Source organism: Diplotaxodon limnothrissa, linkage group LG20 (genome assembly GCF_057381915.1).
Source record: "Diplotaxodon limnothrissa isolate DT_005_m linkage group LG20, D_limnothrissa_male_GT1.1, whole genome shotgun sequence".
In the NCBI taxonomy this organism is placed as follows: domain Eukaryota; kingdom Metazoa; phylum Chordata; class Actinopteri; order Cichliformes; family Cichlidae; genus Diplotaxodon; species Diplotaxodon limnothrissa.
Genome location: NC_140615.1, coordinates 35,648,690 through 35,662,499, shown reverse-complemented (window position 1 = coordinate 35,662,499; position 13,810 = coordinate 35,648,690). Strand labels below are relative to the sequence as shown.

At 40.1% G+C, this 13,810-nt stretch overlaps 1 protein-coding gene across 2 annotated transcripts; it reads left to right on the top strand.

Moving 5' to 3' along the window:
- Positions 1 to 4,470: 4,470 nt before the first annotated feature.
- LOC146611384 (synaptophysin-like) lies at positions 4,471 to 11,622 on the top strand. 2 transcript variants are annotated; one of them, XM_085344148.1, is made up of 7 exons: positions 4,471 to 4,572; positions 7,142 to 7,207; positions 9,049 to 9,173; positions 9,458 to 9,656; positions 9,729 to 9,920; positions 11,041 to 11,256; positions 11,566 to 11,622. In XM_085344148.1, exons 1-7 carry the CDS (start codon positions 4,471 to 4,473, stop codon positions 11,620 to 11,622), a joined length of 957 nt encoding a protein of 318 aa, XP_085200274.1. The 2 variants fall into 2 exon arrangements, with proteins under 2 accessions (XP_085200274.1, XP_085200273.1); XM_085344147.1 differs by having other exon boundaries at positions 11,041 to 11,295; positions 11,557 to 11,622.
- Positions 11,623 to 13,810: the final 2,188 nt, after the last annotated feature.

Genomic DNA, 13,810 nt, shown 5'->3' with positions numbered 1-13,810 from the left:
GAAAGACAAGGGTGAGAGAGTTTGGTGTGGAAGAATATGACTGGCCTGCGCAGAGTCCTGACCCGAACCCACCAGAATAGTTGAAGCGGAGACTGTGAACCAGGCCTGCTCGTCCTGCATCAGTGTCTGACCTCACTAATGTTTTTCTGGAATGATGGTCAAAAATTCCCATAAACACTCCAAAACCTTGTGAAAAACCTTCCCAGAAGAGTTGAAACTGTTATAGCTGCAAAGGGTGAGACAACATCATTTTAAAGTCTATGGATTAATAGTGGGATGCCACTCAGGTTCATCATGTGAATAAAGTTCACTGACTGAATATTTTATTATTTGTTGATGAACAGGTCGAGCCTAAAGCACTGTTATATTGAATTTTTGATTTTTCGTTTCAAATATTTTTATTGAGAGCAAGTATCATAATTGTAGTTTTTACAAATTGACATAACATAGCTTATGCTCCTTTTTTTTTCTCTAAACTAACAAGGCAAATAATTAAACAACACCAACAAAAAAAAAACAAAAAAAAAAAAAAAAAAAAAAACCCGCAGTCACCCATAAGGGGTCCCAATACCCCGGCTGTCGGCAAAAGGGAAGAGAAACAAGTAAACAAAGTTTTATATTTTCCCAAGGTATATAAGTAAAGGGTGCCAGATTAATTCAAACTCTTTTACATTGTCATTCATACTATATCTTATTTTTTCAAGGTGAAGAGTGTTTATAAGTTCAGTAAGCCACATTTTTAATACAGGAGTCTCATTGCCTTTCCAAAGCTGCAGGATCAATTTCTTTGCAATAATCAAAGCATATGCCATAAACCTTTTTTGAGAGTGTTGTAAATTTTGTGTTTCGTTGGAAATCCCAAAGATGATTACTGTCGGATTTGGTTCAATCTTACTTTTAAAAATATTAGACATATAAGTAAAAATATCATACCAAAAACCCTGAAGCCTTGGACATAGTACAAAACAGTGTAACAGATTTCCATAGTGTATCTTGCATTTTTCACAGAGGGGGGAACACTCTGGATACATTTTGTGAAGTTTTTCCCTTGAATAGTGTAGTCTGTGTATAATTTTGTACTGAATTAAACAGTGACGGGAATTAATAAAAGGCGTATTTATGTTGTGTAAGGCCTCCTGCCAGAAATCTTCTGATAGGAGAGTCCCAAAATCTTTTTCCCACTCCTCTTTGATTGAAGTAGTTGAAGGTATACTCATCTCCTGTATTGAATTATAAAATAATGAAATTCTCTGTTCAAACCCCCTTCCATCACTAAGACATCTATCCACAGGATCGGACGATATGTTTTCAAATTGTGGCAGGTATGTACGGATATAGTCTCTTAGTTGAAGATATCTAAAAAAATGACTGTGAGGCAATCCAAATCTATCTTTTAAATGTTGGAATGACATAAAAGTATCATTTAGATATAAATCTTTTAATTTACAAATTCCCAATTCCTGCCATATATTGAAAGCTCCGTCTACACATGATGGAAGGAAAGAGGGGTTAGCTGTAATAGATGTACACATTGATAGTTTTTTCAATTTGAAGTGCTTAATTATTTGTCTCCAAATTTGTACGGTATTATAAATCACTGGATTCGAATTGTAATATGAGTTTGTCAAAAGAATAGGAGAGAGTAGTATTCCACCAACACAGTAAGGAAGGCAATCCTCCCGCTCCATCTGTAAGCCGTTAGGGAGTATTGCTGTGTCATCCAATAGAAGGGAGATTATTCTTAAATTTGATGCCCAGTAGTAGTACATAAAGTTAGGTAGTGTAAGTCCACCAAGGGATCTATGTTTGCATAGGTGGTCTTTTTTTATTCTATGTGTTTTGTAATTCCATATAAATGGCATAATGATGGCGTCCATCTTTTTAAAAAAAGATTTGGGCAAGAAAATTGGGATGTTTTGAACCAGATACAAATACTGCGGGAGGAATACCATTCTTATTGAATTCACTCTCCCTATTAAAGAAATAGGAAGTGTCCTCCAGTACTGAATGTTATTTTTAAGTTTCTCCAGTAAGGGAAGAAAATTCTCTTTCATTAGGGAGCTGTATTTTTTTGGTATTGTAATGCCCAAGTAAGTGATTTTTTCATAGGATATTTTAAATGGGAGAGATGTAAGCCATTGTTTATTCTCTAATTTAATGGGCAGTATTTCGCTTTTTCCCCAGTTAATCTTGTAGCCTGCGAAAGTACTGAATTTATCAATCACGGAGAGAATTGCTGGGAGGGATATTAATGGTTTTGTTATGTATAATAATATGTCGTCAGCATAGAGCGATATAGAATTAGAAGTGTATGTTGTATCATAACCGTGTATATCCATATGGGTTCGAATTGTCTGTGCTAAGGGTTCCAAAGCCAGGGCAAATAATAATGGACTAAGAGCGCATCCTTGTCTTGTACCTCTGCTGAGTTGAAACTGAGTTGATAATGTCTGATTTGTAAGAATTCTGGCTGTGGGATTATTATAAAGTAGTTTTATCCAAGAGATGAAATCTTGTCCCAGTTGAAATTTTTCTAGGACTGCAAAGAGGTAGGACCACTCCACATGATCGAATGCCTTTTCGGCATCCAAGCTAAGTATAAGTAGGTCCTGTTGTACCTTGGGGGAATAGATTATATTAAATAGACGTCGAAGATTATTAAAAGAACTCCTGTTTGGAATGAAACCTTTTGTCTTTGGTGCTACCTTAATTCTTTGTGGCATAAATTCATCGGGGTGCAGGAAACATTGCTCAGATTCTGATGTGTTCCAGTCACTTCCAGGCTGATAGCAGTATTATGTGAAAGTGATTTTTGAACAACACCCATGAAGTGGTAGGCCACATAAAATCACAGAACGGGGTCAGCAGGTACTGAGGCGCACAGAGGTCACCAACTAGGTGCAGAGTGTTAAGGTTCAAAATATTGGGGATGGAGACAAGAGAAAAACCACAATAACAACACTGGTCCGGCCGGGTTAAGTCAAACGATGATTTTAATGAACACACGCGTGGGAGATGGACACCGTATGCAGACAGCCTCAGATCTCAAAATGGTGGAGCATTGCTCAAACTCTTATAGCCTCTGGTTCTCCCACCTTATCATAAAAGCCTAAACATTCACATGCTTTTCTCTCACACAGCGCCTAAGCTACGACCTTGGCTCCCCGTTTATCTGCTCCTGCTGAGTTGGGGCAGAAAACTCCAGTATGCTCTGTTCTCTTCTAATCAGACAAATAAGGCGATGACTTTCTGCAAACAGTATTTCTTATAACATCATAAAACAATATCATTCATCCACAATAAATCAGCAGTCTAATGTAATGCAAATCAGTTTAACGAATGCAATAGTTATCAGCTTCTTCTAATTCAGGAGAATAATGCAAACTAAAACTACATAATAATTCACAATCTTTAGTTAGGGGTATAACATGGCATAAAATAATATTATAATCTAACAAGAGTCAGTCACTACAGACGTCCAAACTCCTATTTGCCCTCAGATTAGCTCAAGAAACGTCCGTATGGAATGGGTTTCTATGGCTGAGCAGCTGCACCTAAGCCTTACATCAGCGGGTGAGATGCAGTGAGTAAAGCACACTGGACTCTAGTGCAGTGGAGACATGTTCTCTGGAGTGACAAATCACTCTTCTCTATCTAGCGATGGACGAGTCTGGTGGTCCTGTTCCAACATGCCTCGCACCAGTGAACAGAGAAAGGTCCAGAAAGACAAGGGTGAGAGAGTTTGGTGTGGAAGAATATGACTGGCCTGCGCAGAGTCCTGACCCGAACCCACCAGAATAGTTGAAGCGGAGACTGTGAACCAGGCCTGCTCGTCCTGCATCAGTGTCTGACCTCACTAATGTTTTTCTGGAATGATGGTCAAAAATTCCCATAAACACTCCAAAACCTTGTGAAAAACCTTCCCAGAAGAGTTGAAACTGTTATAGCTGCAAAGGGTGAGACAACATCATTTTAAAGTCTATGGATTAATAGTGGGATGCCACTCAGGTTCATCATGTGAATAAAGTTCACTGACTGAATATTTTATTATTTGTTGATGAACAGGTCGAGCCTAAAGCACTGTTATATTGAATTTTTGATTTTTCGATCTAAATGTTTTTTGGATACTACAATAGTTAATCCCTCTGATTAAGTTGCTTTTTAAAGTAACACTGTAATGTGAGGTTGGTGAGACAAGGCAGAATATGTTTGAAAACGGAACCGTCCATTAATGTTAACTGCACGGCACATTATGATTTTAAAGTGTGATCCTAGAAACGCCCCTGCTGAGCAGTATCACTGCATCACAGAAAAAATCAGAATAAAAGGAAAACTCTGATCAACGCTTGCAAAAACACAGAACTGTTTAGGGGGTTGGGGGGGGCACTGTATCCAGCATCAATTCCCGAAGACGGCCACACCCACATTACATCCTGCATACTGGAGAACTACACCGACTAATGATACAGCATGGTTGCACCGAAAACCAACACCCAAGGAGTCGCTCCGAAGCCAAACCAATGGAAAACCCCGTTACCCGACACCAGGGATCTGGAGAAAGCAGTGAATACGGTCAGTGTGCTCATTTATGGAAACAAAAAACTGGATTACTGGTAAAAAAAAAAAAAAAAAAAAAAAAACTACACGACGGAAGAAAGGAGCTGCGTTCAAGACGGAAATGTGCCCACTTGGGCATGACAGGAAGAAAATAAAACGATTAAAGATATAACGACCTTTTTCTGTTTGTTTTTTTTTAACCTGATTTTCTTTCAAAGGCACTGATTCGAGACTTCGTGTAAACGAACAGACAAAACACGATTATATTTCTTTCTTCTAACAATCAAAAGCTTTTATCCAAATTGATCATGATAAATTATCAAGTAAAGAAGCTTAAGGTGTGATTTAATGATGCATTCAGGATTTTGCTGAAGCTTTCAAGGTAAACAAATATAAGCCGGATCATTGACCGCGGTGATGCGCAATTAAGCTCCCATCTTTTCATGCTGTGCTTATATATATATATATATATATATATATATATATATATATATATATATATATATATATATATATATATATATATATATATATATATATATATATATATTGTAACGTTCGCAAGCTCTCGAGCACCAGACGGTTTGTTCTCACCACGGTTTATTGAGGAGGTACAGAAAAACGGGCCGTTAATCCCGAGGATTGTCCTCCGGTACAACTCACTCCCCAGCTCCCTAACAACAACAACAAGAGCCCCCTCCCATTCCTGCACACACTCAATGACTTCCTGCAGCACAACCAAATCACGTATCTTAAAAAAAAAAACTGACATTGAAACAAATAAAAACAAAATTAAAACTAAACCTTTTCAGACAATAAAACTAAGCTGATGTTTAAAGAAATCCAGTCTAAGAGAGGTGATTTCAGTGACTTTGAGCGTTGCATGGTTGTTGGTGTGAGCCACGTTGGTATTTCAGAAATTGCTGATCTGCTGGGACTTTGACACACGGATATTTCTAAGGTTTACAGACAACAATCTTAAAAAAGGGAGAAAACATCCAGTGAGAGGCGGTTCACTGTGGTAAAAAGCCTTGTTGGTGGCAGAGGTCAGAGGAGAATGACCAGGACGCTTTAAGCTGATAGAAAGGCGACAGGAACTCACATGACTGCTCATTACGTCCAACCAACCAGTCCAAGCAGCGCAGTCACAGTGACTATTAATGGAGGCCATCCTCTGCGTCACACTGGATGTTCATATTCCTAAGGTGGTCGTGTGTGTGGGCACCTTACAAGAAGTCCACTATGTGTTTAAGTCACGGTTTTCTCTCGGGGACCAAAGCCTAACATTTTTATGCAGTACAGATGAACTGAATGAATTTCCTTATGAACTGAATTTTAGCTGCAGGTGTTTCTTCGTCATGTGACACTATGCTGGTTAAAATAGACGCTTTTCTGAACAGTTTCGATGGATGCTGGGGAGCACATTACCGGTACTTTCTGACCTCGCTCCCGGTCATTTGTGCAGAATGACCATGAACTGTTGACGTCAACTATGCAACAATTTGTTTTTGTGCTTTATAGAGAAGTTAGGAGAGAAGAGCATGTGGAGTATATGAGGTACTCATACTGTGATGTCTGTGTTTGTGATATATGTAGAAGCTGGTGGCCCCCGCCATCCAAACCCATCGGCCCCCACCTCCTCTTTGAGTTACACCTTTGCTTCATTGTCGCTGTGTTTGTTTTTATGACAAATATACACTGAATAATATAAAGACTGGAATTAATACTCAGTTATATTCAACCCAAAATTTTAGGTCTGGTGGCCCTGCACCTCATTTACACCATATTTAATCTATATTTACACTATATACTTTGCGTATGTGCACAAACCCTATGATTTGTGCTAAGGGTTCTTTCTGCAGCACTGAAGGTCCCAAAGAGCATAGAAGTCTACATCAACCATAAGAAGAAGGACTCTCCCTCCTATGGTGTCTCTTATGAATGCCCGGCCAATTTTAGTGATCAGGGTAGAAGGACATTTATCGGGGAGGGATGGTCCCTCAAACAGAGCTCCTGCAGTGCTCTGAGGAGAGAGGAGAACCTTCCAGAAGGACAACAATTTCTGCAGCACTCCACCAATCAGCCCTGTATGGTCGAGTGGCCAGCTGGAAACCACTCCTCAATAAAAGGCGCATGACAGCCCACCTGGAGTTTGTCAAAATGCACCTGAAGGACTCTCAGACCATGAGAAACAAAACTCTTTGGTCTGATGAGATAAAGATTGAACTGTCTGGAGGAAACCAGGCACCGCTCATCACCTGGCCACTACCATCCCTTTTATTTTTTTAATTTGATCTTAAGGTGAGTCTACAGGTGCCCAGCTGGACCAAGTTTATCATTTTGACCCTACATCTGGAATGTAAACAGATGCTGGGTCTTGAAAACGAGAAGAGTTTGAATGAACTAACTGAAAGCTTTTATAAAAATGTGTTTTGTTTTGTCATTTTTGTTATTGACCCTGATGATCTGACGTCCCTGAATAAACGTGCACGTGAACAGTGGGTCATTAGTCTTTCTGTTTTTCACCATGCTGCTAAAATGAAAATATTTTACCTGCTGCTTTTTTTTATCTGTCTGTCTGCAGCTGGTGACCCGAGGTCGGTTTGGGGTGCTGAAGGTTCCTCTGGGCTTCGTTAAGGTCCTACAATGGGTGAGTCCATCAGACCAACAGCTGCACCACAAAAACTGCAACCACAGCACGGATGTGTAACTGAGTTCACGTTGATGTTTAAAGCTCGGAAACATCATAGGCAGAATTTAATAATTCACCATACGGGAAAGCACGAGTATCATCATATGAAGAGTTTATGCACATCTGCATAACACAGGACTTTGGACACACACATGAAATACACTTTTATGGTCTATATCAATATATTCTTAGTTTGTTGTAGAATTCTGAATGCCGCTTTTATGATGCAGGTTTTAATGAGCGAGCTTACTTGTTACACAGAAACTGTAGATTCCAGCACACAGCAGGGGGCGCTGTAGGGAGAGGGTGGTGGCTTTAAACGTTTTCTTACTCTTCTTCTATGGAAAAGACACCGGTTCACTGCAGATTCAGATAACTTTGTATAAATTTAAGGGGGGAAACTTGACAGTATTTTAAATAATTTAACTTAGTAACTTAATGGTGCGCTGATGTCTTTTTGCAGACTCTGTAGATCTTCCTGCTACCAGTGTTTTTTAATTGGACTCTTTTTCTTCTAAACTCTTTATAAACTGCAAATGAGGAGGATTCAATTCAATTTTATTTATATAAATCACAACAACAGTCGCCTGAAGGCGCTTTATATTGTACAATAATACATACAGAGAAAACCCCAGCAATCATATGACCCCCTATAGGCAAGCACTTTGGTGACAGTGGGAAGGAAAAACTCCCTTTTAACAGGAAGAAACCTCTGAGGCGGGGCCATCTGCCACAACTGGCTGGTGTGAGAGAAGGAAGACAGGATAAAAAGAGAAACCCAACCTACAGTACAGCCTTTATAAGCTGCATCATATTAAAGAAGTGCTGTGCTGTGCAAAAGTCTTGAGCCACCCACATTTCTTGTAGTTCTCCTGGCCTCTCCCATTTTTCTTTGAACATTGCATTGTTTCCCCTTACCTGACCATTTTCAGAGGAATGGGGTTTTTTTTGTTTTAAACTAATTAACACATAAATATGAATCATTCAAGCATACAAATGCACTCAACACAAGGGATGAATCAGTGTTGTATCTATGCGTAGCACAAAACTTTATTTTAAACTGCATCTTTAGGCAGTTTGATGCTTGCAGCTTGTCGAAAAAACACGTTTGTTCCAGTTTCTTTTGTTGAATCTACAAGACAATTCCAAAGTAAAGTTTGACTAACTAAAATTTGGATTTTTGCACCAACTGCTAAAAGGCCAATTGTCACAATAATGTCAGAGATTCTTCAGTATTCAGATTTTAATTTGTCGCATTGCCAGAGGTTTTCTTTTCCACTGTAGGAGCTGAATTAATTTGTCAAAAGTACAAAAGCCCTGGGTGACACTCTGACGCAACTTGTTGTTATGAACTGAAGACACACAATAGACAAAATGGAAAAAACAACAGGCTAAAATAAAGAAGATTTAATGGGATTGTTCCTTCAGTGAGCACGCCTACAATCCGTGCATCAGTTATTATAGTTTTGATGCATTTTATTTATACGTTTAGTGTCACTGTTAGTTTTAGTCTTTTTAATTATTTTTAATTTTTAATTATTATCGGAAAGTAAGTATTCCAATAAAAACACAGAACGTTTTGTAGTGGGATTAAGATTATGTGTCTTTCTGCTCCTTTTTGAACATGTTATCATGATTGTTATGTTTGTTATATGATTTTAACATGTTTAAAATAAAGCCTTTTTAGTACAAAAGTAAAAATGAAATGCAGAGGCCTACTGCAGTTCAGGCTCACCTGAGCCCGCTCTGACTGTGAGCTGTTTCCACAGCTTGTGATGTGTTGTTGCTCTTTCTTCCAGTTCTTCGCCATCTTCGCCTTCTCCACCTGTGGCAGTTATTCCGGGATGTTCAAGATTGCGGTGGAGTGCAAGAGCTGGGTGCAGAGCGACCTGAGTATAGAGGTGGAGTTTGAGTATCCCTTCAGGTCAGAACAAAAAACTCTGTGAACTCTGAAACTGACTTTGACCTATTTAAAATTCTTTCAAATAGTATTTAGAGGATGCAGCACTATCCTGGTTCATTTAAATGATATCGGTCAGCCCTCCTGGGTGTTTTTTGTCTCTTTAGTGGTTCTTCAAAGCTTTGAGGTGTTTTGGGCTCATTCTGAACATCAAAGCTCTGAAGTTATTATCTGCGTGTTAGTTATTGTTTATCACTTTGGTGAAAGATCACCTTCACTAACAGGGAAACTTTAAACTCCTCTGTCAGACTCCACCAGGAGTATTTTGATGCCCCCACCTGTAAGTCTGAGTATAAAGAACGGGTTTTCCTGACTGGCGACTACTCCTCCTCGGCCGAATTCTTTGTCACCATCGGCGTCTTCGCCTTCCTGTACTCTATGGCGGCTCTCAGCATTTACGTCTTCTTCTTTGAAAAGTACAAGGAGAACAACAAGGGCCCACTGATCGTAAGTACAGCCACCCGACTTCCCAGCTGACCTCTGAAAACCCTGCCTCACTCCGTCTTTGTGCCGTTTCAGGACCTGGGAGTCACCGGAGTGTTTGCCTTCATGTGGCTGGTGAGTTCGGCAGCCTGGGCCAAAGGTCTGTCCAACGTGAAGACTGCGACCAACCCGGATGAAGTCATCACTATGATCAACGCCTGTGAAGAGGATGAGAACAGATGCCGTGAAGTCCACGACCCGGTTATGTCAGGATTGAACACCTCTGTGGTAAGACTTTCACTGGGCCTGGGCACAGCTCTGATCATCATCAGGACGGGGGAACTTAGAACTTACTGGTCCCAACACTGGAGAGTCAGTACTGACCAATAAAGCACAGAATATTACTGAGAAACATCCAAAACAAAGAAGCCACAATTTTCAAATGTGATTCATTAACTAAACTGCAATTATTGAACTGAAAATATCAAAATGGTTAATAAATGAGGATCAAGCTTTCCTTGCACACGCTGCCAAAACCGATGTAAACTGATCAGCAGAGATCTTCTGACACACCCTCCTTACATTCTCCTGACGCCACCGACAATCACAAATGAAGGACAAGCTTATTGCTGACATTTATGTACGATTTTACTTCACTATTATAAAGAGACAGAAAAAGTGAGATGGCTTAGTGTCAGGTAGACAGACCTGTAAATTACTCCATGTCCAGGGTGCATAGCAAGAAAATATGCTGACATGGCAAAACCCTTGCTAGATCAGAGTAGCTGGTAATGTTGACTGTGGCATCATTAGACTAATCTCTGAAAATATGTTACATTTACTTATTTCAGCTAATGTTTGTACTAAAGAAAGGAGCTTTGAGGCTCAAATATCTGTGCATCCAAAAACATCCGAGTGTGACACACAATTTGTCTTTTAATGCGACCACACACTGAAGAACTGGTGGTCCTACCTGTCACTCAGTGTGGCCTCAGTCCCGATCATTCATACTTTGAAGCCATAATATAATTTAAAACAATGATACTTCTTTTTAACTCCTCCCCAGTAACATTTATAAAAGGTTAAACTGGCTATGTAAACACGATATTTTCTACTGCAAAGGTGTTTTAACATGGAAGTCTGTTGGGATTGACTAGTTTCTGGAGTGGGCTTCAAGTGGCTATTAGAGAAGCTGCAACTCTAGGAACAAAAATCTGAATAAATTTGAATTTGAGAACTTTGGAACGTTCTTCGTTAAGATGTTTCATAATGTCCCATAATTTCATTGTGCTTGTACAATGACAATAAAAGGTTTTTCTATTCTATTCTTCTATTCTGTGTTGATAAAGTTTTGAATCTACATCTAAACGGAGACTCCAGGGTTGACCTTCACTGTCTCCCATCTCAGGCATTTGGTTTCATTAACCTGGTCCTGTGGGCGGGAAACCTCTGGTTCATCTATAGGGAGACGGGCATCATCACTGACTCCGTGTTGGCTCCGCCTCCTCAGGAGAAACCTGCTGCACCTGATGCCCACGTCAAGCAGGGGGCCAACGAACAAGAAACATACACCAACAAACAGGCAGGCCACTCACCTGACTGCAGCCAGGAGGGATATCCCCAGGTGAGAAGACAATGCTCAGGAAACAAAATGCTGCAGCAGGTAAACGCACACCTGAAGGTCTGTGACTAGATGATGTGATGCTAGTTAATCAAAGATTGATTAGCTAGCTACCTTTGACTGCATTGTTGCCACAAGGGGTCGCTCTGCATGTTTTATTTTGGCTCCTGATGACTTGCCCGAAATCCAAACATTTCATTGTTACAGCCATCAGTTAAGTAAATAAACCGAACTAATGAAAATAATGATTAGTTACAGGCTGAATATGTCCTGGTTTTTGTTTTGTTTTCTTGCCTCCTCCAGGACGTGCAGTACAGTCAGGGCTCCAACCAGCAGGGGGCGCCGACTTCCTTCTCCAATCACATGTGAGCTGTGAGGAAGAGGGTGAGTCAGTGAAGTATGTTTAGTATATTTTACATGTGGCACTATATAGAGTATAGCACTTTGAATTCATTTCTTCTTGATTAATCAGTAACTTGATTCTTGTTAAAAAACAAAAACAAAAAAAACACGAACTAGAGCATCCACACACCAGGGGGCGCTGTAGCACTCCATCCATTCGCTTCCGCTTATCCTTTTCAGGGTCGCGCTGGAGCCTATCCCAGCTGCCATAGGGCGAAAGGCGGGGTACACCCTGGACATCAGGGTGCTGTGAGGCAACAGTGCTAACCACCGTGGCACTGTGCTGCCCGCGCTGTAGCACTAAAAGAATAAAACTTGATTTTAAGAGTTTAGTGTTATCCTGTCTACTGTTTGGAACCAGAAGTTTTCATGTTTGAACTAAAAGGTGGAGTGCAAAGGTATCAACTAGCTAGCATAATAGGTTAGCAAGCTGCATCCAGAGACAGTTAAATATGCCTAGTATCGTGTTCGTGTGGTGTGTATTCTTGTACAAATATATGTTCATTCAAATCATGCTGATGCAAAATATTTAATCTTTTTTTTTTGCTTAATGATGCTTTTTTTGAATTCCCTGACGCAAAACATTCAAACTTTTTAGGTCATGATAATTTGAGAAGTTGCTCTTATATGAGAAAATGTCTCCAGTTTGTTTCTCTGTCACAGGAAGCGTCGTAACAAGCCAACAGTGAGCCACCTGCAATCTACCCACAATGCAACACTCCATGGAGATCGATGAGGAAAAAGAGGTTTAGATGTTTACCATAACAAACTGATGTATAAATGATTAATAAAAGCTAACCACCAAGACATCCATAACAAATAGTAACCTGTAACCAGTGACAGTGCTGATAGGACTCACACACATTAATCAGTTGTATTGAATAGATCACTTTGAACAAATATATAACACATACTGAACTACTTCTTATTTAGTGCTAATCTGCCCTATCCACTGTTACATGACCTGCTATATGGTGTATATCTATATGATAATGGTGTTCTGCCTGCTTATTATCTGAATGTATCTGCAGTCTATATGGTTACTGAATCGTATATGAACATGAACTCACTGACAATCATATTAGACTTTTGCAAGAGCATTTATGCTTTGTAACCAACACTTTGCATTTGTTTTGTGCACAGTTTAAAACGTGTTTTTAAACGGTAGAAGGATGGATCCAGAATCTTGAATGAGTTTTAATGGTGTAATAAAAGAAAGTTTGACACATTTAAAAACAAGCTTTTGCGCTCTCTTTGTTTAGTCGGCTGTTTGTGGAAGTTCAATAAACTGATCTGTTATGAACTCTGCTCTTCTCTGGTTGTCATTTTTGAGTTTTAAACTTCTTTTCGACAAAAGTTTAAAGAATGAATCTGAGTTGAAGGTGGTTTCTACCAGGAGGAAGTGAGAGTGGCCCAGAGGTCGATGATCCAGAGGGGATCAGAGCATCCGCCTCAGAGTGCTGGGTGGTGCGTGTTTTTCAGAAAAATGGATGAGATTTTGCGGCGACAGGGATTTGGGATATTGTATGTGTTTTGTTCATATGTAGAATGATGTGGCTGTCAGTAGAAAATGTCCAAACAAAATGTCAACTATTGTGATTAAATAAGAGAAATCGTTTTGAGAAGAGAATGTAGTTTGAAACCTGGCCAAACGCCATAGTGCCGCACCCACTAGAGCAGGGGTGTCAAACTCCAGGCCTCGAGGGCCGGTGTCCCGCAGGTTTTAGATCTCACCCTGGGTCAACACACCTGAATCAAATGATTAGTTCATTACCAGGCTTCTGGAGAACTTCAAGACATGTTGAGGTGGTTATTTACCTTTAAATCAGCTGTGTTGTATCAAGGACACATCTAAAACCTGCAGGACACCGGCCCTCGAGGCCTGGAGTTCAACACCTGTGCACTAGAGCGTCTGGCAAAAAATCTTTGCCAAATCAAACGAGTCGTCAAAAATCAGCCTGTCAGGCCCGGGCTGGCAACAAATGCCTTTGGCGCTGTTGGCCTACAGGGTGTCAATGAAAACTGTGCTGCTGTTAGCCAAAGACAAAGGAAAGAGGAGAGGGGGCATGTTAGGAGGCAGTGAGAGAGAAAGAAAGGTGAGAGCAGGGATTTTAAATGTTGATGCTTGAAGTCAAATGGCTAATGCTGAATGCTG

What these genes read in the sequence shown, in the direction of transcription:
- LOC146611384 (XM_085344147.1), top strand. Translation starts at nt 4,471, where the DNA reads ATGGTTGCACCGAAAACCAACACCCAAGGAGTCGCTCCGAAGCCAAAC. An exon ending in GAGTTTGAGTATCCCTTCAG is followed by an intron (nt 9,174 to 9,457) that starts GTCAGAACAAAA and finishes CTCCTCTGTCAG; the next exon opens with ACTCCACCAGGAGTATTTTG. An exon ending in ACAACAAGGGCCCACTGATC is followed by an intron (nt 9,657 to 9,728) that starts GTAAGTACAGCC and finishes GTGCCGTTTCAG; the next exon opens with GACCTGGGAGTCACCGGAGT.